Here is a 25,534-nt window from a genome sequence, read left to right on the forward strand (position 1 = left end):
TTTAACCATTTTCCACTAGTGATAAGATTTCACATCTGAAAGGGGAATTTACTACTTACATGAACTTGCCTGACCCTGACAATGTGAAACTGGATGTGTGGACTTTTTGGAACAATCATCAAGACATACTTCCTCACTTCAGCAAAGTAGCACGGTGAGCTCTGAGTGTACCCCCTGGATTTATTGATGCAGAGTGCACATTTTCAAAAAATTGGATTACCTCCAAGACAGCAAGAGGCTCAATCTGAGTGAGGATACTTGGAAGAAAATTATGGAAGCATATGCAAACCAGGATACTTGGAAAACCTACTAGCTCAGATAAAGACAAAATATCCCTTTGTACATTAAAAAAAAGTTTAAACTGTAGTAAAATGTGTATATTACCAAAAGGGTTTTTTGTTTTTCTTTCCCCCCACCCAATTTTTCTATTTTTTTTATATTTTAACCCAATTTCATCCTGGTTTTAAAGTTTGGAAAATGAACACTGCAAAATGCTCAGATTTTTTTTTTACACAAATAAAAATTGAAAATGCAGAATGCTATTCTATACAATGTAATTCTGGTTGTATTTCCATATTTGTGTGCATTTTTACAATTAAAAATAAAATTGGTTAAGTTTTTCCACTAACAAGTGTTTGCATTTTCTTATTTAAGAGCACATTTTGAGTCCACAGTAGGAGAAATGTTTTGTTTAGGGCCCATCATTTTAATGCGTTCCAAAAAGAAATTCAGTATAAGTTACTTCTAAAAAGTATCCTAACTAGTTAGAAAGTCTAAAATTAGAAGAACTGGCCATTTGTTCATATGTGAAGTAATGCATTTCTGTATTTTTCATGCAACGGAACTCTATTTTCAGTGAGTATTCTTTCTAAATGGATTATAACATACAAAAACTTTTTTTGGAAAAGGGTGATTAATATTAACCAGCCCTCAAAAATCTAGAGTTTTCACTGCAATCTACTAAAAATATTTAACAAATGCATAAAAATGCCTGAACAGTATATTCATCTCCATGACAATAATTTGTGCTCCAACTATATTTTTACTGTACTAAAAACAAACCCTATCCCCTTCCACAAAAAACAAAATATCCAGAACTAAATTGTTCAGTTTGTTTCCTAAAAACTCAAAATGAAGATTCTTCAGTGTTCTGTTCATCTGTTCCAGTTCAGCCGTTTTATCTTCTTAATTTATTTCTCTAGTTTCAATTAATTCTTTGACTAATGTTTCAATATTGATTTCTGGTAAAGGAAAAAAGAAAAAATCTTTAAATTATTTATTCATTTTTATGCAACTTTGCATAAATGCATATATCAGATACAATGTTAAAAATGAGAGATTTAGCTTTCCTCATTTCCTTAACTAACTTTCCTAATTCTAATATAGTCGAATAGTTTGCATTATCTATCTGGCAAATTCACCAACATGATGATGGCCCAGTTATATATTAGTTCAGTTCTGTCTTAAAATGTTCTAGAAATACATTTCATAAAATGGAATATTTTTCTACTATTTAAAACAAACTGCAATTCATAATGCTTATTTGTGTAGATACCAAAGCAAAATAATGTGACAAATTACCATCTCAACAGCAGTCAGAATCAATATCAAACTGTCTGTTTAAATATTTTACTATTAAAAAAATTATCCCCAAATGTGTTTGACACACATTTTGCATGTCTCTCTACTATTATCTCCAATGCTAGATTTCCCCCAACCCAGTTATTTGTACTCAGTCTCTCTTTAACAGCCACTCTTGTCTGAAGTCTGAAGCAAACTGGCTGCTTTATGAAATTTGAAACCTGGACAGCCAGACGGCCCAGACTAAAGCTCTCTTCCTCCACCCCCCAATTCATAGAATCATAGAAATCAGGGTTGGAAGGGAACTCAGGAGATCATCTAGTCCAACCCCCTGCTCAAAGCAGGACCAATCCCCAACTAAAATTAGGTAGGATTCTCTCCTATTTCATAACATCACTTTCCCACAACCACATCACCAAAACAACTATATCAGTCCTCAGAAGAGTTAAATTGAGCTCCCTTCAGAGCAATATTAATGCCAATCTTGAGCTGCAAATGTGATGTTGAGGGAAGTCAACCCAAAGGCAACCCTCACAACTGAACAAGCCATGTCAGCCCTCTGCACAGTTTGAACCTTTGACTACTGCTTCGTAGCACGTCAAACTACAAACTAGATCAGCAAGGCTTTAATAAGCTTAAAATCTTTACAATCTTACTTTGAAGTGCTGGATAATATGGAGTCAGCTGCTTGAGCATTCTGGTCATTGTAGGTACATCCTTTCCTCGAAGTCTATGCAGAATGTTGGGAGTAAGACCACTGGCATCTTCATCAAACATCGTATCTGACTCTCTGTTTTGTTGTTGGCAATCTCTGTATGAATTGTGGACAGAAGAGGAGGAACGAAATGAGGCCGAATCAGTCTTGAAATTTGATTTCTGATATCTCGATTCTTCTGACCAACTAGAACCACCTCTTGATGAAGAAGTGGAATTTGCAGACCCACTCCTGTAGTAAGATGAAAAGCTTTGTAAAGGATAGTTTGTTGAATATCCTCCAGATGAAGGATATGTAGCAGAGAGAGCAGAATAGGTTGATCTCTGGTCAGGTAAATTCCTTGTATTTGTAAATGCTCTTTGACTCTTCCAATTTGTACCTCCAACACCATAAGCCATTCTGTTATCAGGAGCTGTAGTTTGGTTTCCCTGGGCACTATTAGACTTGTAGTCTGTTGAATACCCACTTCCTGAATATGTGAAGTAGGGAGAGGCGCCTCCAACTGCAGTGGACTGGGAGGATACAGAAGCAGATTGGTTGAATTGCTTCAGCCATTCATTGATTCCAGTAGCAAAGCCTCCCGTCTGAAGGGCAAATGAATTACTGAGTGCAGCCATTGTTGCAGAATCATTAGGTCTTAGTCCATACGAGGACGATCCATCACCTGGTTGGTAACTGTATGAACTGGCAGTGGTGAATGAAGGGTTTGCATCTAATTGTGATGTAAATTGTGCCTGTTCAGGTCTTTGAGATGAAAAATCTTGATTCCAGTTAGTGTTTCCTGAAAAGAAACATGCAAGTAAACCTAAATAAAATGACAGAAAGGCCAGCAGCAGAAGTTGGTCCAACTTTAACTAAGCCCATGGCGGGGAAGGTGGGTGGTAATCTGTAAGTTTACCCCCTTTGTATTTTAGGATAGTATTTAAATTATTAAAAACCACTGATGTGTCTCACCACCTACTGGGTGGGCAAAATGTTAAAACACCGCCATCAGTTGCCTTTTCACCAGGTTTGTAATAAAACGTTAATAAAAATAATGAAGGAAAGTGGGTGAATGATTCTGACTCATAAATAGTTAAATCACTTAAGTCACAAATATTTGAATTAAACACACTACCTTCACAGGAGAGAGGAGCATTTTCCTTAACTGTTCTCTGAAAGTAGTTCTCAGTTGTGCCCCAGTATCTAATTACTTGGCCTGGTCCACACACCATTTCTGTACGGGTACAACTATCCAATTAGATTTGTGGGTTTGTTATATCAGTACAACCCCAATGTGGACACCATTCTATCCGTATAAATGTGCCTAAAATTGTACAGTTTACTCCCCTCTTCCCTTTTGATATTATTCACCTTTATTCTGGTATAACTTAATCCATGCTAGGGTTTTCTACCACTTTAACTATTCCAGTACACTTAAAGCAGTAACATTTATATATGGAGGCAAGCCCTTGCACAGAATGACTGAAGACAGCAATAGTTACAGGCACAAGAGTACAATGTGTCAAAAGAATGTTTTTAAAATTTAAAGACCATTTTAATAGTATACTCATGTACGAGTGTGAACACTGAGGGTAGCATGAATGTACCTCCAATGGATAGACAGCATATGCTAATGAAGTTCCTGACATTTCCTACAAAGAGGTTTAGTTCTAGATAAGGAATCTAGGTAGCAAAGATTCCCAAACAGACAACAGCCAGCGAGTCCAAAAACAAACAAAAAACAAAAAGATGCAAATCCATGAAAATAAGCTGTGACTGTGTGCCTCACCAACTAATAGTATTGTGCTCAAATTTTTGGGGGGAGGGATAGCTCAGTGGTTTGAGCATTAGCTTGCTAAACCCAGGGTTGTGAGTTCAATCCCTGAGGGGGCCATTTGGGGCAAAAATTGGGGATTGGTCCTGCTTTGAGCAGGGGGTTGGACTAGATGATCTCCTGAGGTCCCTTCCAACCCTGATATTCTATGATTCTTCTTCTTCTATGAACACAAATGTTGAAGTGCCTGAAAAACAGTTATAATCTGAAGACACTGCAGGTAAAAAAAAATACAAAAACGTATCTGTCTCTCAGCCACCACGTTTACAATGCATGTCCAAGACGAACCTAAGAAGGGAGAAGGTGAAACTAATACAGCACTTTGTAAGATTTACTTTTCTCATGTCACTTTAAGACCAGTTTAGAAACTGGAATGCCAAAAATACTTAACGCAATTATTATGGAGATTTTTAGTGCTCAGCCTTTCTATTGTTTGCAGAATCTGCCTCCTCAGTGAGGTCTACATATTTGGGGACTGGATTTCCAAAAGTGCTCAGGGCTGGCCTAACTGTTCCCACTGAAGTCAGTGGTAAAACTCCAAGAATTGTTAACATCTGTTTTAACTCAAATTACTAACATTCTGATAAAGGGGAGGTCTTTGTCTTAGAAATATCAGGAATGTCACTGTTCTTTTGAAGGGGAGGTTGTTGCATTTAAAGTGGAAAAAAAGAAGGAAGGAATTTTACAAAATTAAAACCTTTACAACATAATGAATAAAATATTGATACAAGCCTGATTTAAAATATTTTTTGCAGCTCATCTTTGAGAATTTTCTTTTTGGCTTTAAGCAATATCCTGTTTTCAAAGAGCTTTTGAGAATCTGCTAAAATTCACCAACATGATGATGGCCCAGTTATATGTTCTTTATATATATATATATATTCTTTTCTCCAATTTCTATTAACCATCTCACTTTGCCTATTTAACCAAAATGCTTCAAGTTCCAAATCTATTTTTTTCTAGCTAATTAAATGCATCAGACATTGAAATTTTGCTGCTTTATTCACTTCATTTATAGAATCACAGGACTGGAAGGGACCTCAAGAGGTCTTCTAGTCCAGTCCCCCATGTGACACTGTATGGAATCTCGGGGACTGTTTAGGATATTATGAATACCAATATTGTAAAATTGCCATGAGTTATGCCAGATATGCCGTGTAAGGTTATCTGCAAAAATGTTATAACTTGCCAGGTATGATAATCTCGTTTCTGTGTTTGTATCACCTTTGTATTGTAAATTATATGTATGGTACATCTGTAGTTTCAAACTAGTGTTATGCATCTGGGTAACACACCCAGACAGATTGGTATTAGCATTGCCTAGCTGTTTGACAGCCCATTAAGGGACAACAGCTATACAACTGACCCACTGACAGAAGGCAAGATATATGAATCAGTAAGGCATGCAGGGACATGCTTATGGAGAGAACTCTAAGAGGCCTTTCAAAGTCATGTGCTCTCTGCTATGAATGTGTTTGAAATAAAGGAAGTACCCGACATATGGCAAAAAGACTACAAAAGGCAGCTGCATCTTCTCCATTTTGTCTTCAGTCCTGCTTCTTACCCTGGAGTAACCTTCCTAAAACTTCTGAAGCTCTGAACAAAGGACAGAATGACCCATTCAAGTTGTAGATGTGTCCAGCGGGACTTTCAAGCCAGCAAACTCACTAATACTGCTAGGGACTGGATGGACTTAAAAGTCATTGTATGTGACTATTTTACCATTTAACATCTCTCTTGTTCTTTTTTCTTTATAATAAACTTTTAGCTTTAAGCACTAAAGGATTGGCTAGTATTTTGGGTAAGATCCAAACCTACACTGATCTGGCAACGTGGCTGACCCTTTGGGGTCAGAAGAACATTTTGTATATGTGAGCAGAGTTTTTTAAGTAACTTCTCACTGTACTGGACCTACGTGCTGACTGGGAGCCAGAAAACTGGAATATAATAAGGGGCCTGTGTGATTCCTTTTTTGCTTCTTGATAACTAGCGTGGGGGATCAGAAGCACAGTTTGTGACTGGTTGGGGAGTTTAACTTCAGCGTTACCCACCAGTCTCGGGAGTACCTTTTCTCCCTTTTGCAGTCTGCCCTGACCTTGGCATTTCCAGTGAGGGCTGCCCCAGGCACACCGGGTCAGACCCTGCACTCAAGGCAGGACTAAGTATTATCTAGACCATTCCTGCCAGGTATTTTTCTAACCTGCTTGAAAATTTCCACTGATGGAGATTCCACAACCTCTCTAGGAAATTTCAGTGCTTAATCACCCAGACAGTTAAGAAGTTTTTTCTAATGTCCAACCTAAACTGTCCTTGCTGAAATTTAAGCCCACTGCTTCTTACCCTATCCTCAGGGGTTAACGAGAACAATTTTTCTTCCTCCCCCTTGTAACAACTTTTATGTACTTGAAAACTGTTATGTCCCCTCTCAGTCTTCTCTTTTCCAGACTAAACAAACCCAATTTTTCAATCTTCTCTCATAGATCATGTTTTCTAGACCTTTAATGATTTCTGTTGGTCTTCTCTGGACTTTCTCCAATTTGTCCACATCTTTCCTGAAACGTGGTGCCCAGAACTGGACACAATACTCCAGTTAAGACCTAATGAGCACGGAGTAGAGCAGAAGAATTATTTCTTGTTTATTGCTTATAACACTCCTGCTAATAAAGAAAATGAGTACTTGTGGCACCTTAAAGACTAACAAATTTATTTGAGCATAAGCTTTCGAGAGCTACAGCCCACTTCATCGGATGCTCACGAAAGCTTATGCTCAAATAAATTTGTGAGTCTCTAAGGTGCCACAAGTACTCCTTTTCTTTATTGCGAATACAGACTAACATGGCTGCTACTCTAACTCCTACTAATGCAGCCAAGAATGATGTATTCTTTATTTGCAATGTTACACTGTTGACTCTCATTTAGTTTGTGATCCATTATGACCCCCAGATCCCTTTCCACAGTACTCCTTCCTAGGCAGTCATTTTATACGTGTGCAACTGATTGTTCCTGCCTAAGTGGAGTATTTTGCATTTGTCCTTATTGAATTTCATCCTATGTACTGCAGACCATTTCTCCAGATCATTTTGAATTTTAACCCTACCCTCCAAAGCACTTGCAACCCCTCCCAGCTTCGTATCATCCGCAAAATTTGTAAGTATATCTATATGCCATTATCTAAATCACTGATGAAGATATTAAACAGAACTGGACCCGAATCCAATCCCTGCGGAACCCAATTTGATGCATCCTTCCAGCTTGACTGTGAACCACTGATAACTACTGTCTGGGAAGAGTTTTCCAACCAGCTATGCACCTACCTTATAATAGCTCCATCTAAATTGTATTTCCCTAGTTTGTTTATGAGAAGGTCATATAAGACACTATCAAAAGCCTTACTAAAGTCAAGATATACCACATCTACCACTTCTCCCCATCCACAAGGCTTGTTAGTCTGTCAAAGAAAGCTATTAGGTTGGTTTGACATGATTTGTTCTTGACAAATCTATGCTGACTGTTACTTATCACTTTATTATCTGTTAGGTATCTGCAAACAGATTGCTTAATTATTTGCTCCATTATCTTTTGGGGTACTTAAGATGACTGGTCAGTAATTTCCCGGGTTGTCTTTATTCCCTCTTTTTCGAAGATAATTGCTAATGGCTCAGATGTCTTCTCAGTCAGCGCCTTGAGTAGTCTAAGATGTATTTCATCAGGCCCTGGTGACTTGAAAACATCTAACTTGTCTAATGAATTTCTAACTTGTTCTTTCCCTATTTTAGCCTCTGATCCTACCTCATTTTCACTGGCATTCACTAAGTTAGATATCCAATTGTTAAACCTTTTAGTGAAAACTGAAACAAAAAAATCATTTGGCACTTCTGCCATTTCCACATTTTCTATTATTCCCCCTCCCACACCCAATGTGTAACGGGCCTACCTTGTCTGGTCTTTCTCTTGCTTCTGATGTATTTGTAGAATGTTTTCTTGTTACCCTTTATGTCTCTAGCTAGTTATCACATTTTGCGCCTTTGCCTTTCTAATTCTGTCCCTACATACTTGTGTTATTTGTTTCTTTTCATCCTTCGTAATTTGATCTAGTTTCCACGTTTTATAGGATTCTTTTTTGAGTTTTAGATCACTGAAGATCTCCTGGTTAAGCCAGGGTGGCCTCTTGCCATGCTTCCTATCTTTCCTATGCAGTAGGATAGTTTGCTCTTATGCCGTGGAATCAGCTATATCTTTCTTCAGTCCCAGAATTCCCTTTAACAAATCAGACTGTTCTTCAGGTGGACGTGCAGGTTGGTACAGCACCACTCCACTCGTATTTGTTTCATGTAGTGGCTGACCCATACGTAATTTCTTTTTTTTTGCCAAAATGGTTTAATAATACTTTAGAGCAGGTCACAAGCTGGGAGGCATGCATGTTACTCTGTGCCCTTAGTGGTTCCAGACTATTTATTTCTGCTCACTGGAAAATATGGCAGACCAACCCCTCACTGAAGAAACCCTCTCATCAAAGCCAGAAGATGACAGCTCTAGCGCCGCCTGTTAATCTCAGCTACTTTGGCACCACTCAATGAGATGGGCAGGTCCTCAGGTGGTCAGTACCAGAATCAGGAAGGATTTAACAGATTAAAACCCAAAACTCCTTGAATTGCACCAGACAACAAATGGAAATCACAGAGCACTTCTAAAGCACGGCATTCTAGTGGCAGAGTAGCATAACTGGGCAGAAGTTTAAGTCCTCAAATAGCATATTCTGTGAATTCAAATCTACTTTATAAATAATATTTCAGCAAAGACACCCTGCAAAGTACCTGAATTGCCTTTGTAATTTTCGTAAGACTTATAGGGTTTTTGGATGTTTTTTCCTGCTGAAAGCTCATCTTGAGATATTGACATCAATGGCCTCAGGCTGCTGGCATAATTGACCTAGGGGGAAAAAAATAGCACACCTCATGGCATTTGTTCTAAAAATTTACATTTCATTTCCGTTTCAAAAATAGCAACTTTTCCCATAGCATGCCAATACATTTTCACTGGCAATGCTATTTTTAAGCAATGAATCCTATGTTTTGCTGTGCTGCTCAAGTTGCTCCCAACTATCAATGTGAGGAACAATGACTTCCTCCCATTTGACCTGGGTTTTGAATTAGCCATTAATCTGAGGAAAATCAATCTCAATACACAAGTTAGGTCTTTGAGCTTTCTCTCTCTCTCTCATGCATACACACCAGTACCTTATGATACCTGTTTATCAAAATGTGCTAAGTGCTAGCAAAATCAAAGCCAACCAACCATACTTACCATTTGGCTAGTATTAATACATTCTAGTTTTGACAGTGAAAGACTTCAGTGATTATTTTCCTTATTCCCCTCGTCCTTCTCCAGTTACTGTACAGGTTTTCAAAACTTTGTTATATTTTAAAATAATATTCATGGCAATGTCATGGGTGAACATTTGAATTTCATGGGATATACATGGCTGCTGAGTCCCCCCAGAACCAAACTGCTTCCATTTTTCCAACAGAGAGGAGGCTGGTCGTGGCGGCAATGGGGGGAGCAGGCCAGTCCCAACCCTGTGGGGAAAGCAGAGATGGTGGGCAGGTCCTAATCCAAGGAATCGAGGGGTGGCAGGCAGGCAGCATGTTTCACCACATGGTGCCGACTGATCTGATCCAGCCCAGCATGAGGCAAGGATCAGAGCCTGGCTCACTCTGCACTCAGCTCCAGGCCAGGCTACTGCATAGTGATTAGGAGCCTCAGTGTGGCCCATACCACAGTGGCCCCTGCAGGTCCTGGGAAAAAACTGAAGCACCAGCTGGTGAGAAACTGAGACCAGGATCCATCCACTCTATTCTCCTGCCAGGGTAGGGCCCTTCACACACCTGCTCCTGTTCCAAGCAGTGGCAGCACAGCTAAGATATTGGCTACAGTGGAGGGATGGATCCTGGTCTCAGATCTTGCAGTGTCTCCCTCGGGCTTGCAGGAGCCACCATGTGTAGGCAGGCCAGGCTCCCAACCACTGAGTTGCCAGAGCCAGCCCGTCTTCCCCACTCCCAACAGCCAGACAGGAAGCAGCAACCTTGGCGGGAGCCAAACAGCGTGAGCTGGGCCAGACCATCTGGAGCCATATAATGAGAGACATTCCCATCCCAGCCAATCCCCTCCCACGCAGAATAGGACCAACCCACCACCTCCCTGCCCCTCTCCAGAATGGGACCAGTCTGCTAACCCGCCACGAGCAGTCGTGGCCTCAATAGGGAGAAAGTAGGGATGCCTGCTTCTGCCTCTCTGCTGTTGAAAGTCACCATACTAGGCTAATTTCACAAGTTCCATGAAACCATGATTTTTACTGGTCCCTATATATAAGCAGATAGAAACAGAAGAGCAACCAGCCTAGATGTCTCTACTACAGTCTGCTGATATATGAAAAGAAGAAGAAACAGAAGCTGTTCTCATGGCTCAAAGCCTCAAGCAGGAACAGAGCTACATGCCACCAATGAGAACTGTCCACATGTCCGGGGAGAAACGAATGAAGCAGCCAAGTAGTGTCACTTGGGGAAAAACACCAAGTGGTTGAATTAGTTCCCTTATATCTTGGATATATAAGTAGCAGGAAAGCAGTATGGTGGGAGAACAATTAGGCAACATGTAAGCATGTGCAGAAGGAGGCAAAGGAGACCAACTGCAGAGATGCACATGAAGAGGGGAGAAAAACAGGACAAAATGGGACATGGAAAAGAAATTAAAGGGAAAAAACAGTGCAATTAACTTCTCAACACCAAGCACACTTATACTAAAAGACAGCTACTTATACTTAAATTTATTTTCTAATTTCTGTGCCAACTGCCATAATTGTTGCAGGGATGTTACATGATTATGAATTGGAGGAGTGGGTAAACGAATGGGAAAACCCTTGCAACAGAACACCACAATATAGAACTAGTCATTGAAGTAGACCAATTACTTACAGCTGCTTTCTTTTTACAAAAGGTCTTCAAAGCTTCTGTCAGATCTTGTGTAATACTAACTACCAGAGTTGCTTCTGTGTCTGAAGTGACCTGAAAAGTTTCCTGTCAAAGTAAAAATAATCAGACATTCAAAAAGGTTAAGTTTCAAACTGTAATTAAGAACACTTATCTCAAATACTCAACTGGACTTCCCAAAGGAGATCATAAATTTTGGGAAACAGATGCAAAATAGATGGATTCAAATGAAGTTCTATGACCAACTCAAGCAAAAAATTAAGGAAATGAGATTTATACAAGCAGCTGAAAGCCCTGGCCAGTAGATGGTGTAATTTGTGAAGCTGTGTGTGTAAAAAAGCAAAAAAAGGGCTGAGAACTTACAAATTGGATGCTAACAGGCCTCAAATCCCAGTGATGGCTGAACCAGATGATAATCTAAATAAAGAGGGCTCTCATCCACACTGGTAGCTGTTTCCACTGCTTCACACTGCCTCAGACATTTTAGGATTCAGACTGACATTCCTGGAATCTTGTTATATAAATGGGGCAAAATGGCATAAAAGAGTGGGAGAGCAGCCAGAGGGCACCACAGTAAAAACCAAAAAGACAGGATGAAGCAGGTGTCTGAGCCTCTCTCCAAATTTTTTTTTTTTAAAGAAAATAGTTCAGTAACCTTTTCTTCTCAGAGTTTCAAAATACAGACTAGACACTTACCTAAACAAATTACAAGCCATAATTAATCATGAACATTCTCCTTGCAAAGCATTTTAGACATTAAACATTATTAAAAACTACTTCAGCAGCTAATGTTAAAATCTCTACTACAAAAAGCAGAGATATCAAGTTCTATTTCTTTGAACTCTGAAGCAGTTCAAATTGAAGTTCTAGTGTATGATGTTCCCGGCAATAGCAAGCAAAAAAGGATTTATTTATACTGCAGCTGCCCAATCTTTAAGATTTGGTGAAATAAGATGTGAAGAAATACGACTTGAAAAGTAGGAATTACTGATCAAGTTCATTCATACTGTTCCCAGTGATTCATACAAGATTTGTTCTTTCTGCAGTGGTGCAAATCCAGTGTTAAAACGTAGCAAAATCCTGGCAAAAGTACTTTTTGTACATACCAAGTATTCTAGGGCTTTCTGCTTTCGAACTGGATCATTCTGCAGGGGGGAAAAACCACCACAAGGACTGATTACAATGTTTATATATATATTCTTCTGCAAAACATCATAAAATATAACAACCAAATGCTTGAGGGAAGAAAGTATTTTACAGCAATTATAATCTTAGGTCCTTATTGCTGGTATATTCAATAACAACTGCAATATTTCCATTTTGGGCTACGCAAGTTTCAAAATTAAGACAGACTTCAGTTCCCAAGATATAGAGTTCCTGAAAATCCTCTTCACTTTCAGCAATTACCTTTTTGTTCTCACGTTGACCATAAGAGAAGAGGTCTTTTACTGTTAAGTTACAGCTATTGATAAGTTGATATTCTTAAGGTGAAGGATAATCAAAGCACCTTACAAAAAAAAAAAAATCAGCACCTGTGAGGGATAGAAGTAATTATGCCAATTTTATAGGCGGAAAGTGAGGTTGAGAGGCTTGTGCATGGTCAGTGTGTCAGTGGATGAATTAGGATTCCAGGACTCTACTCTGAACATCCAATTGCACAAAAGTTTAACTAAAGATACATTTACCAAAGCAAGATAAAGTTATATGAGACTGTTTTAAAACAATATAAATGTTTCCACGTAAGAGTTTGCATTAGGGTTGCCAACTTTCTGATTGCACAAAACAGAACACCCTTCCCGCATCCTCTTCCCTGAGGCCCCACCCCTATTCCAAGGCCCCTTCCCCACTCACTCCATCCCCTGCTCTTACCCACTCTCGCTCATTTTCACTGGACTGGGCCAGGGGGTTGGGGTGTGGGTGCTAGGGGTGAGCCAGAGATGAGGGGTTTGTGGTGAGGGCTCTCGCTGGGTGTACAGACTCTGGGGTGGGGCTGAAGATGAGGGGTTCAGCGTGTAGGAGGGGGCTCTGGGCTGGGGCAGGAGGATAGGGTGCGGGGGGGATGAGGACTCCAGCTGAAGGTGTGGGCTCTGAGGTGGGATGGGGGATGAGGGGCTTGGGATGCAAGAGGGGGCTCTGGGCTGGATCCGAGGGGTTCGGAGTGCAGGAGGGGGCTCAGGGCTGGGATGCAGGAGGGGGTGCAGGGTGCAGGCTCTGGGAGGGAGTCTGGGTGCAGGAGGGGGCTCAGGGCTGGGGCAGGCAGTTGATGTGCGGGCTCTGGGAGGGAGCTGGGGTGTGGGAGGGGACTCAGGGCTGGTGGAGGTGGTTCGGGGTGTGGTGCAGGCTCTGGGCAGCACTTACCTGAGGTGGTTCCTGGAAGCAGTGACATGTCCTCTGGCTTCTAAGCGCAGGGGTGGCCACGAAGGCTCCATGCGCTGCCCTAGCCCACAGACACCGCCCCTGCAGCTTCTACTGACCTTGGTCTCAGCCAATGGGAGCTGCAGAGCCAGTGCTCTGGGTGGGGACAGTGCGCGGAGCCTCCATGGCTGCCCCTGAGCATAGGGGCCACAAGGGCACACTAGCCGCTTCCAGGAGACACATGGAGCCAGGGCAGGCAGCAAGCCTGTCTTAGCCCTGCTGCGCCATCGATTGAACTTTTAATGGCCCGGTCAGTGGTGCTGAATGGAGCCACCAGGGTTCCTTTTTGACCAGGTGCCTGGCAACCCTAGTTTGTATGGGTTTAACTAGATCAGTTTTTTAAATGTACAAAAAAGCTGCAACTGAAGAGAAGTCTAGTGGTGAATCCAAAGCTTAACAAGTGATGCCAAACCATGATGAAGAGGGAAGATGTCATATTCAAGTGTGGAATTTCTTATAATGTGTGAATATCTTCGTCCTGGAGCCAGTTTCTTCCCTGATGAGACACTGTGCCTTGATAGCTCTCATGGCACAGGCAATTCTTCTTCAAGTAAAGTCCCTATGGGAGCTCCACTGTAGGTGTATATGTGCCCCCGCGCCTCTAATCGGAGATTTTTGGTAGCAGTGTCCCGTTGACCCCACACATGGGCCCTCCCTCCCTCATGGTCTGCCTCGAGGCTATTTAGCACTGCAAGGTTGAACCCCCCCTCACTTCCTTCTCAACCGCCTTTGGCCTCAGACAGAATGAACAGTTGTCCCTCTCTTATATGTGTCATTAGCATAAGAAGCATTTGTTTTGTTACCTTTGTTCTCCTTAAAAATAGTTAGGCTAGTGTTTATTTTATTTTACTCCTTTGGGTTAAAGGGGGGGGGGGGGAAGAACTTCAGTTTCCTGCCCTGTCTGAGGGCATTCCCTCCCGGCATCTAGTAGACTTTTTTTTAACTGAAAATAAAAAATTAAGTAAAGACAAGGTTCTTCTGCATTCCTCCCTGCTAGAGGATGACAACCACCTGCCCATGGGCATGGCTGGCGCTCTCTGCTCCAAGCGGTGCTGCTCCTGCCAGGAGTCAGTTTCCGTAATGGCCAGACACACTCTCTCTGCCTGGGAGAGCCTCACAGAAGTGCTTTACCTGCCACAGCTAAAACGGCAGCCTCACAGGAGCTGGGAGCTGAAGTTAAAACTCCTCCCTATGGAGAAAACATTTCAGTCTGCAAGGGACTCCAGTGGGTGCTGACCCCGAATCATCCCCAGAGCCTTCACTTCAAAAGGGGTCGAGTTGTGAAGAGAAGGAGGAGAAGAATAAGAGAGTGGGGAGGGGGGGGAAGCCATCAGCAGACTCCCCCTGGAAAGGCTCATAAAAAGAACTCCTCTGACCAACTGGCTAGTCAGAGGGGTACCCCAGTGCGGCCATCTCGGCACCAAGCCAAACACATTCATTCTAAGTAGCTGGCCAGCAGGTGAGGCTCCCCAGAGCAGCCACCTCAGTAGGACGACACTAGCAGCTCTGAAGCATGGCACTGATAAAGAGCCCCCTGCTGTAAGCTCTGCTGCGGCACCATCCGCATCGGACCACAGCTTTGAAACAGGCACCTGAGAAGGCGTCTCCTGCTGTGAGCTCTGTTGCGGCACTGTCCGCACGGCACCATCCCCAAGGGGCTTCCGCACTCAGGCTCTCAGGAAACGGTACCACCCCCTAAGGAGAGGGGACAATTACTGAATAGTCTCTAAAACAGCGGCACAGAGAAATCCTTTGGTACCAGGTGCAACAAAACTCCCATCTAGGAAGTGTTCTGCACCTTCCCAACCATCGACACTGACAACATGTTACAGACACTCCTCTGTGGTACCACGTGAGCCCATGGTAACACACATGCTCTGGTACTCTGGAGACCTGTGGCCTCAGTTCCCAGGGAGAGAGAATTACAGTACCATATCTAAAATAGTGGCGCCAACAAACTTTCTGAACTGGGCACAATAAAACTCTCATTTAGGGAGTGCTGTGCCCAACTATCGGTACTGACAACATACCAGGGACACTCCTCTGTGGTACCAGATGAACCCATGGTACTGCATGAGCTCTGGTACCCTGGAGACCTGATCATTGGGGAAGAATTGCAATCCCCATTACTTGGTACCAGGACCCCAGTATTGAGCACATTCCGGCACCCAAAATCGCTCTTGGCACTGGGCTGTATACTGCCAATACCCCAGTCAGCGCCACCCTTACCCACGGAAGAATCTGACACTGGCCAGGAGAGGATCATTTCCCTGGCTCTCATTGTGGCCTACTGTCACACTACAAGAGTCCTCCCCAATTCCATCAATCATGGTGTGGGCCCCCTGAGGTAAGCCCACTGCCCATGCCCCCCTTCCTCCCCCGCCCCCCCCCCCGGTCATATTGTAATTCTTGGGTGACGTACAAACATGTCGCGACTGTCCCCAGTGTCTCTCAGGGCGAGTCCACCAGATGGTTTGCTACAGCCTGGCTGTCCAGAGCACCCGAGTCAGCACAGGAGGAAGCTTTTCAGAACAGGAAAAAGAACCCGAAGAGGAAGCTCCCCCTCCAGCCCACACTTCTCCTCATCGCTTCCAGACAAGCTGCGCTGCTCCCCCCTATCACTAGGTGAAGATTTTAAGAACTTTATGGACCTTACCAAGAGGGTGGCAGACAAGCTGCAGATTCCCCTACAGGAGGTGGCAGTTACACATCACAAGTTGGTGGAAATTCTGCATACCACCTTCTCATCTAGAACTCTCCTCCCAAATAATGAGGCAATTCTAGACCCTACCAAAATCATCTGGCAGACACCAGCCTCCATCGGACCATCCAGCAACAGAGTGTAAAAAAAACAAACCAAACCAACAAAAAACCCCTACATCTCTACCCAAAGAGGCAGACTTTGTTTTCAACATCCGCAACCCAACTCCACCATAATGGATGTGGTAGTCAACTCCATACGATCAGGCTTGGCAAGATGGCATATTCATCGACAACATTACTGTTTAAAGTAATAAATTACCAGACTGCCATGGCCAAATACAATTTTATTAATTATGGGAAACCCCATATGTTTCTGGAACATTACCGGAAACACAAAAAGAACAGATTCAAACCATTCTTAGAGATGGTCAATTAATAGCCAGACTATTACTAGAGACAGCACTGGATGTAGCTGTTACAGCTGCCCACCCAGTCTCCATGACAATGGTACTGAGGCAGGTTGTGTTTTTTTGGCTACACCCCTCTAGATTGCCCAAAGAGCGACAGACTTCCAGTTTGAAAGGCCCAACTCTTTGAGGAGAAGACAGATATTCTCTCCACATCCTGAAGGATTCTTGGATCACATTACACTTCTTAGGAATCTACCCTGTGGGACAGAAGAGAAGATATACCTCTCAACCACACCACAGGTCACAATCTTCTCAATGCCCACGATCTCAGTGCTGTCATGAGCCACAGTGTAAGAGGACCAGGGCTTAAAGTGGGAACAGTCTGCGCCTCAGTCCGTGACCTCTCCAACTGCCTCTTATAGGCACTTTTGATGAGCTGGTCGAGGGCCTGAACAATACTACCTTACAGCATCATCTACCATCTATCCACCTGTCACGCCACTCAGAAGTCACCTTGCCCTACTTCACAGCAGTTAGGACCAGCTCTAAAGTAAGGAGATTGATTTCTAGCCCTGAACCTACAGGGTGCCTACTTCCATATCTCAATACAACCATTGTACAGGAGATTTCCTACTGCTTACCTTTGGGGTAGGATCACTACTAGTACAGATTGCTCCACACAGGGTATTCTCCAAGGTTCTCTTCATTGTGGCAGCATACTAACCCCGGTACAGTGACTAGACTTTATCAGCACCAACCTTGATGCAGTACAAGTGAGAGCATTCCTCTTGCTACCCACATTCACCACCTTGGGACACGTCTCCCTAATATGCTGGGGAGATCACCTACACAATCACAAGGTTCAAAACAAAATGACCTTCCACAGAAACGACCTTCCATATCACTCTTTTGGGGCTAAGGGCTGTCAGGAGTGCCTGTGCACACTTTCTGCCTTTCATCAAAAACAACACACAAAGGTCATGATGGACTTAATGTGACCTATATGTTTGTATAAACCACCAAGGAGCTGCCAAATCTCCCGCCCTCTACAAGTCAGCACTCAAACTTTGGAAATGATGCACCCATCACAATGTGCTCATCTCAGCTGTCTATGTACCAGGGATACAGAACATCACAACCGCCAGTATCAGTTGCAATTTTCTCACGACAATGAGTGTGTACTGAATTCAGAGGTGCTTCAAGATATATCCACCCTTTGGGGAACCCTGCCTATGGATCTCTTTGTTACTTAACGGAACAAGAAAGGCCCTTGTTACTACTCCGGGGCTGGTCTGGGGAAACATTCACTGGCAGTTGCCCTCATCTTCCCACGGGACAGGGCCCACTTCTATATCTTTCCCCAGTTTCCTACTCTAAGATTCTGTTGAAAATTCAATGAGACAAAGCAAGAGTTATTCTAATTGCCCCTCTTGACCATGACAAGTCTGGCTCCCTTACCTGACACAGATGGCAATATGCCCTCATGTTTCTCTTCAGCCCATCCCTCACCCGCTCTCTCAAAACAATGGGCTGACCCTTTACCCCAACCTGTGCGTCCTCCATCTCCAAGCTTGGCTCCTTCTTAGTTCCAAGGCTTAGAGGCAGAATGCTCTGACAAGCTGAAAGATGTGTTGCAACACAACCAAAAGTTAACCACTCAACATATTTATCTACAAGTTTGTGTCATTTCAAACACACAGACCCAACCTCATCTTTCCTCCCTCTGATTTTGCACTACATTTTAACCTCTCACTCAGCTCCCTTAAGGTTCACCTTGCGGAGAAATCAGCTTCCCACTTGGTGTTTGCTCACCCACTAATGCATAGATTCTTTAAGGGCACTGGGAATCTCTTCCTGCATGTGACACTACCCACTCCAGCCTGGAACTTTAACCTAGTTCTCAGGGCTTTGATTAGACCTCCCTGCGAATCCAGGGCAACTTGTTCTCTCTTACACCTATCCATGAAGACAGCATTACTAATTGCCACACCATCAGCTAGGCACATAGGAGAAACAGCGACCCTGATGGCACATCCATCGTTCACAGTCTTTTTTTTTTTTTTTTTTTTTTTTTAAAAAGACAATAACTCTAAGACCATATCCCAAGTTTCTCCCTACATTCTCTTCACTTTCCATATGAATCAACAGATCCATCTCCCTGTTTTTTCCCAAAACCACATTGTGACAACCGGAAGATAATTATGCATATGCTAGATATTAGAAGGACATTAGCATTCTACTTGGACAGGACTAAGGACTTCAGGAAATCCCCGAAACTCTTCCTTTTGTCCACAGAAAGATCCAAAAGCTCTCTGATATTGGCTCAAAGACCATCCAAATGGGTCTCTAGTTGCATTAATCACTTATCAAGGGCGCAACTTGCTTCTGTCCAGAGTCCATACCCACTCCATGAGGTCAGTTTCTCCCTCAATCACATTCCGTAGGGATATCCCTATCTCAGCAATCTATAGAGCAACGACTTGGGTCTCTGCCTATACTTTCACAGAACATTATGCGATCACTGAAGATTTGGCTGCTGACATCATCTTCGAGTCCACAGTACTTTCTGTAGTAAAAGACTCCACTCCGAAGTCCCAGCCTCCAGTGGTGGGTACTGCTTGGGAGTCACCTACAGCGGTGCACCCATAGGGACACTACTCAAAGAAAAAGAGGAAGTTACTCACTTTGTGAAGTTCTTCGAGATGTGTGTCCCTATGGGTGCTCCACAACCCGCCCTCCTCCCCTCTACTTCAGAGTTCTCCATAGGGCTCTGCGTTAGAGAAGGAAGTGCGGGGGGTTCGCCCGTGCAGTGCTAAATAGCCGGGAGGGAGGGCACATGCAAAGGGTCAATGGGACACTGCTACCAAAAATCTCTGATTAGAAGTGCGGGGGCACATATACACCTACAGTGGAGCATCCATAAGGACACACATCTCAAAGAACCCATCGTTACTGCACAAGGTGAGGAACTTCCTCATATCCATTCCAATGAAATAGGCCACAACTAGGAGAGCCAAAAGTTTTAAGACAACTGGCTGGCCTGAGACAACGCACAGTGCCAAATTCCAGAAGAATCATAGTTCTTACAGCAATGGTTCTCAAAACAGAGGTACACATACCCATGGGTGGACGCAGACGTCTTCCGGGGATACATCAACTCATCTAGATATTTGCCTAGTTTTACAACAGGCTACATAAAAAGCCTAGTAAAGTCAGTACAAACTAAAATTTCAGAAGTAATTTCTCAGTGTGTTGTGCCACTTTTGTATTTTTATGTCTGATTTTGTAAGCAAGTAGTTTTTAAGTGAAGTGAAACTTGGGGTACGCAAGATAACTTAAGACTCCTGAAAGGAGTACAGTAGTCTTGAAAGGTTGAGAACCACTGATTTACACCATACGGTGTGTCAAAGCTTTGATATTAAGATCAAGATAAGGCTGACAAAGCTGTTGGTGCCTAGTGCTTTTCAGGGAAGCATCAATATATATTAATTATTTGTATTATTGTAGCAACTAGGAGCCATGGTTGTGACCCAAGACCACATTGTGCTAGGGTACATCTTTGAGAAAAATCTAAGGATTTTTTTATTGTCCTTTTGCTAACCCAAGATTTAACAAGTTATTGAGTATAGAAGGTCTTTGATTTAAAGAAGGAGGGAATAGTGAGGAAGCAGACTGACTGACTTTTGGCTTGGGGTACAGAGATAAAGCTTCCTAAAAAAAAAAAAACAACTGATGAATATCCTTTTAGCTTCCTCCAAAGAGTGATAAGCATCCCTTACCAATATGAAGTTTTGTTACGGTAGGTTATTTCACTTTATTGTATAAAGTGGGATACAATATCAATAAAATGGGAAACTGAGTCAAAACACAGGTAGACATTCAGAAAACAAGAACAATGAAACATATCTATCATACAACACATTTAAAAATTACTAACACTTACCTCAGGCTTGTAATCATCTTCCCACCTAGAATAAAAAAAGAAAGTTTTGTTGTTTAAACAACAGCATAAAGGCTATTTTAAAAAAGATTTAGAATATTTTTTATCTAGGCCATCCTGCACACAGATTTCAACTTCCCAAGTGACCTCAATTATTAATCAAGGCCTCCCACCAGATGGCACAGCTGTAGTACCACATTCAACACTAGGATATAGGATTACAGTAAGACCACCAGAAGAGTCCAGGAACACTTTCTACAGGGCTGTCAAGAGATTAAGAAAATTAATTGCGATTAATCACGCTGTTAAACAATAGAAAACTATTTATATAAATATTGTTGGATGTCCTCCACATTTTCAAATATATTGATTTCAGTTACAAAACAGAATACCAAGTGTACAGTGCTCACTTTATATTTATTTTTTATTATAAATATTTGCACTGTAAAAATAAAATAAATGGTATTTTTTAATTCACTTAATACAAGTACTGTAGTGCAATCTTTATCATGAAAGTTGAACTTACAAATGAAGAATTATATACAAAAAATAACTTTGTTCAAAAATAAAACAATGTAAAATTTTGGATCCTACACGTCCAATCAGTCCTACTTCTTGTTCAGCCAATCAGTCAGACAAACAAGCTTGTTTACATTTGCAGGAGAAAATGCTGCCCACTTCTTGCTTACAATGTCACCTGAAAGTAAGAACAGACATTCACATGGCACTGTTGTTGCCGGTGTTGCAAGATATTTACGTGCCAGATGCACTGAAGATTCGTATGCTCCTCCATGCTTCAACCACCATTCCAGAGGACATGCGTCCATGCTGATGATGGGTTCTGCTCGACAACGATCCAAAGCAGTGCAGACCAACACATGTTCATTTTCATCATCTGAGTCAGATGCCACCAGCAGAAGGTTGATTTTCTTTTTTGGTTTGGGTTCTTTAGTTTCTGCACAGAGTGTTGCTCTTTTAAGATTTCTGTAAGCATGCTCCACACCCCATCCCGATCAGATTTTAGAAGGCACTTCAGATTCTTAAATCTTGGGTCAAGTGCTGTAGCTATCTTTAGAAATCTCACATTGGTACCTTCTTTTCGTTTGGTCAAATCTGCAGTGAAAGTGTTCTTAAAACAAACAACATACTAGGTTATCATCCGAGACTGCTACAACATGAAACATATGGCAGAATGTGGGTAAAACACAGAGCAGGAAACATACAATTCTCCCCCAAGTTCAGTCTCAAATTTAATTAACGCATTTTTTTTTTTTAACAAGCGTCATCAGCATGGAAGCATGTCCTCTGAAATGGTGGCCAAAGCATGAAGGGACATATGAATGTTTAGCATATCTGGCATGTAAATACCTTGCAATGTCTGCTACAAAAGTGCCATGTAAACGTCTGTTCTCACTGTCAGGTGACATTGTAAATAAGAAGCGGGCAGCATTATCTCCCGTAAATGTAAACAAACTTGTTTCTCTTATCGATTGGTTGAACAAGAAGTAGGACTGAGTGGACATGTAGGCTCTTAAGTTTTACATTGTTTTGTGTTTGAGTGCAGTTATGTAACAAAACAAAAAAACCTACATTTGTAAATTGCACTTTCACAATAAAGAGATTGCACTATGGTACTTGTATGAGGTGAATTGAAAAATACTATTTCTTTTATCATTTATACAGTGCAAATATTTGTAATACAAATAATATAAAGTGAGTACTGTACACTTTGTATTCTGTGTTGTAATTGAAATCAATATATTTGAAAATGTAGAAAAACATCCAAAATATCTAATACATTTTAATTAGTATTCTATTGTTTAACAGTGCAATTAATCACAATTATTTTTCTACTATACAGACAATAAGTAACAAAGCTCCTTCACAGAACATCAGCTCCTTGAGAAGAAAAACGCTTAATTATCTTGGTCATCTCCTTTGACTGTATGCCACCTTTGCAACATTCTCAAACAATGCCAGCCCTGGGTGTGATGGACCATTCTGGGATATGATCTGAAGTTTCTCTATATATAAATACATCATGCTGCCATTAAATGATTCAGCACGTGCAATACATCAGAAAGTCATAGTTATACATACAAGATTAAAATAACAATCTATAACTCACTGATAATGAACAAAGTTTTGTACAAGAGCAAAAACTGAACAAAGATAACAGACAAAAATGTAGGATTTTTTTTTTCTAAAGACAAGTAGCAATGGTCTGAGATAAACAAAACAAGTGACCACTTAATCATTTCAAATGTATGGTGATGCGATGGTAATAAATGTATTCATGTGGGAGTTTACTGGAGGTTTCCTCACCTTGATTTTTTCTTTGATGATGAGGCTAGAAAAAAAAATTGGAAGCGGTCAGCAAGAGCATATGGTCATTATAGTATCAATGCAAACGGATCATAATATAAATTCCATATTTATTTACACTTCCAGCTCAGTTAAGTACAGAATTCTTCAGCACTGGCCCTGTTCATTATGCCAATGGATCTGATTAAATTTTGTCACCATCAGCCAAATTCACTTTCCCTCTTATCTTACTATTAGGCTATTAAAATGTACCAGGTACTGTCTGCCCCCAATTGGCATCGTTCAGATTGTGTTACACCAAGATGTCCAAGATTATATAAATGTATTTGGATCAAATATTTATAGCTGACCTTTTTCATTATAAGCTAATTTTAAAGATATAGTATTTGCAATATTCAGCTACACTTACATTCTAATGGGTTAAATGACTGTTAGCATACTAAAGCCAGTTCAGAGGTTCTATAAAGAACCCACAGTTTTTCTAGTGGAGGGCAGACTGTAGAGTACATAACCAGGTAGGCCCCCTTACCCTGGTATAAATAGCAGTGTAAATAGTGAAGTGTGGCTTAGGCAAGTAAAGACACACCTGAAGGACAGGGGTCTGAGTCCAAGTACATGCCCTACATGGCAGTCTACTTGCCCAAGCTGTGCCTTCCTGTCTACACTGCTATTTTTAACATCATAGAGTCAGGTTGCCTCCCCAGTGCTAGAGAGCCTTCCCCTGCTGCAGGGAAAGACTCCAACAGCAATGAAGAGCTCCAGTAGTGGGAAAAAGCCTCCACCCTGCCAGAGCCTCTCACTTACAGGTATAGCTATACACCACACAGCTGGCTTTTCACTGCAGCATATAGCTACACATATCCTAGACACCACTGACAGCAGTGTGTAGTGTAGACATAGCCTCAGTTCAATCAGGAAGGAGAAAAGTATATCAACTTATTCCAAAACAATGACATAATACTGCATTTTTCACTGAAATACATTTTTCAGTTGAGTTAATGAGTACAATAACTACTAATTATGATCTTAAATAGTATAGACAAGGTGGGTGAGGTAATATTTTTTATTGAACCAACTTCTGTTGGTGAAAGAGACAAGCTTTTTAGTTACACAGAGCTCTTCAGGTCTGGGAAATGTAGTCAGTGTGTCACAGCTAAATGCAAGATGAAACAGATTGTTTAGCATAAGTAGCTAACATATAGTTCACATTATATCTTAGTTATGTGTTAGCTACTTATGCGAAACAATCTGTTTCATCTTGTATTTAGCTGTGACACACTGACAACATTTCCCAGACCTGAAGAGCTCTGTAACTAAAAAGCTTGTCTCTTTCACCAACAGAAGTTGGTTCAATAAAAAATATTACCTCATCCACCTTGTCTCTCTAATATCCTGGGACGAACACACATACAGCAACACTGCATATCTTCAATACTGCCATATGCATTTTCAGTATTTTCAAAATGTTTCAGAAATGTGAAAAATATAACAAGATCACTTTTTGCACATCTAATTAAAACACTGGAGGATTTAAAAACAGAAAGTTATATGCATACTAAAGCTATTGCTCTAAAATTTTACACATTTTAAGTAATCACTAACTTTTGTAATCTCAAGTTAGGTTCAAATATTCATTATTTGAAGTTTTATTTAAAATATATTAAAATTATATTAATGTAATTTCACAAACTTACAAGATATACTGGGTCTTGTATAACCTTCAGTCTAGGAAGCAAAAACAGGCTTGTTTAGATTAGACTTCCTCGCTTACATATGAATTAATATTGGTTGTTTCCCCACAGTTCAAGTCCTCTGCCATACCCAGCAGAAACTTGGGCCTGCAGAGAACCCGTCTCACTATACTTTTATTTACCACTACCTATTGCACCACATAATTTTACATTTATCAAATACTAAACATTACCAGGCAACCTTACAAATTAGCACTTGTTTTTTGAAAGAATCAAGTTTGAGATGCAAGAATTTCCTCAGGTCCCGAGGATTTCTAAAACATAATGAACCCTTTGCCACTATGAATTTTAATGTAATATACTCAACTTTTATAATTGAAAACAGGACTGGCTAGACAATTTCTGATCCTAAAAGTTCTAAATTTCTGTGAAAACGAACAAGTTTTTGGTGAAATTTTAAAGGAATCCTCCTGATTTTTTGACCAGCATTAAGTGAAATACTGACTCAGGAAGATGTATGCTTTCTGAAAGCACTTTGTAAAATTAAACAGAGTTTACTACTTTTTAAAATTAAAAATTTAATAGGGCCTAGTGTCTAGTTTGCCAGAATCTAGATACAGAACCAAAGAACAAATTTAGTTGCTAGTTTAAAAACTTATCCAATTTACCTTATACATTTTTAAGCCTTCAGTCTTTTCTATCTCTCTTGCTATCCGTCTGAGAAATGAGACTTTGTCCTCTTTCACGCCTGGTGTGTTTTTCTTCATTTTATCTGGAAATTCTTTAGACTGTCAATGAAAAAGGTTTGAGACCATTTCAATATTAAATTTGACGAGTCATGCATTTTGGAAATTTTACAATACCTGTGGAGAAAACTGACAGGTTTCAGAGTAGCAGCCGTGTTAGTCTGTATTCGCAAAAAGAAAAGGAGTACTTGTGGCACCTTAAAGAC

General features: G+C 41.2%; 1 protein-coding gene across 1 annotated transcript in view; it reads right to left on the reverse strand.

Moving 5' to 3' along the window:
- Positions 1-406: 406 nt before the first annotated feature.
- Positions 407-25,534, reverse strand: part of LOC119851596 — a 62,513-nt gene continuing 37,385 nt past the window's right edge. The window contains exons 9-17 of the mRNA XM_038391679.2: positions 25,251-25,370; positions 24,586-24,616; positions 22,892-22,916; positions 20,570-20,594; positions 12,205-12,243; positions 11,084-11,185; positions 8,927-9,041; positions 2,238-3,077; positions 407-1,241 (exon numbers count right to left, since the gene is read on the reverse strand). Of these exons, the coding sequence (XP_038247607.1) occupies positions 1,186-1,241; positions 2,238-3,077; positions 8,927-9,041; positions 11,084-11,185; positions 12,205-12,243; positions 20,570-20,594; positions 22,892-22,916; positions 24,586-24,616; positions 25,251-25,370 (1,353 nt within the window). The 3' untranslated portion in view covers positions 407-1,185. The remainder of the gene's footprint in view (positions 1,242-2,237; positions 3,078-8,926; positions 9,042-11,083; positions 11,186-12,204; positions 12,244-20,569; positions 20,595-22,891; positions 22,917-24,585; positions 24,617-25,250; positions 25,371-25,534) is intronic.

The sequence above is a fragment of the Dermochelys coriacea genome, chromosome 2 (genome assembly GCF_009764565.3).
Source record: "Dermochelys coriacea isolate rDerCor1 chromosome 2, rDerCor1.pri.v4, whole genome shotgun sequence".
Taxonomy (NCBI): domain Eukaryota; kingdom Metazoa; phylum Chordata; order Testudines; family Dermochelyidae; genus Dermochelys; species Dermochelys coriacea.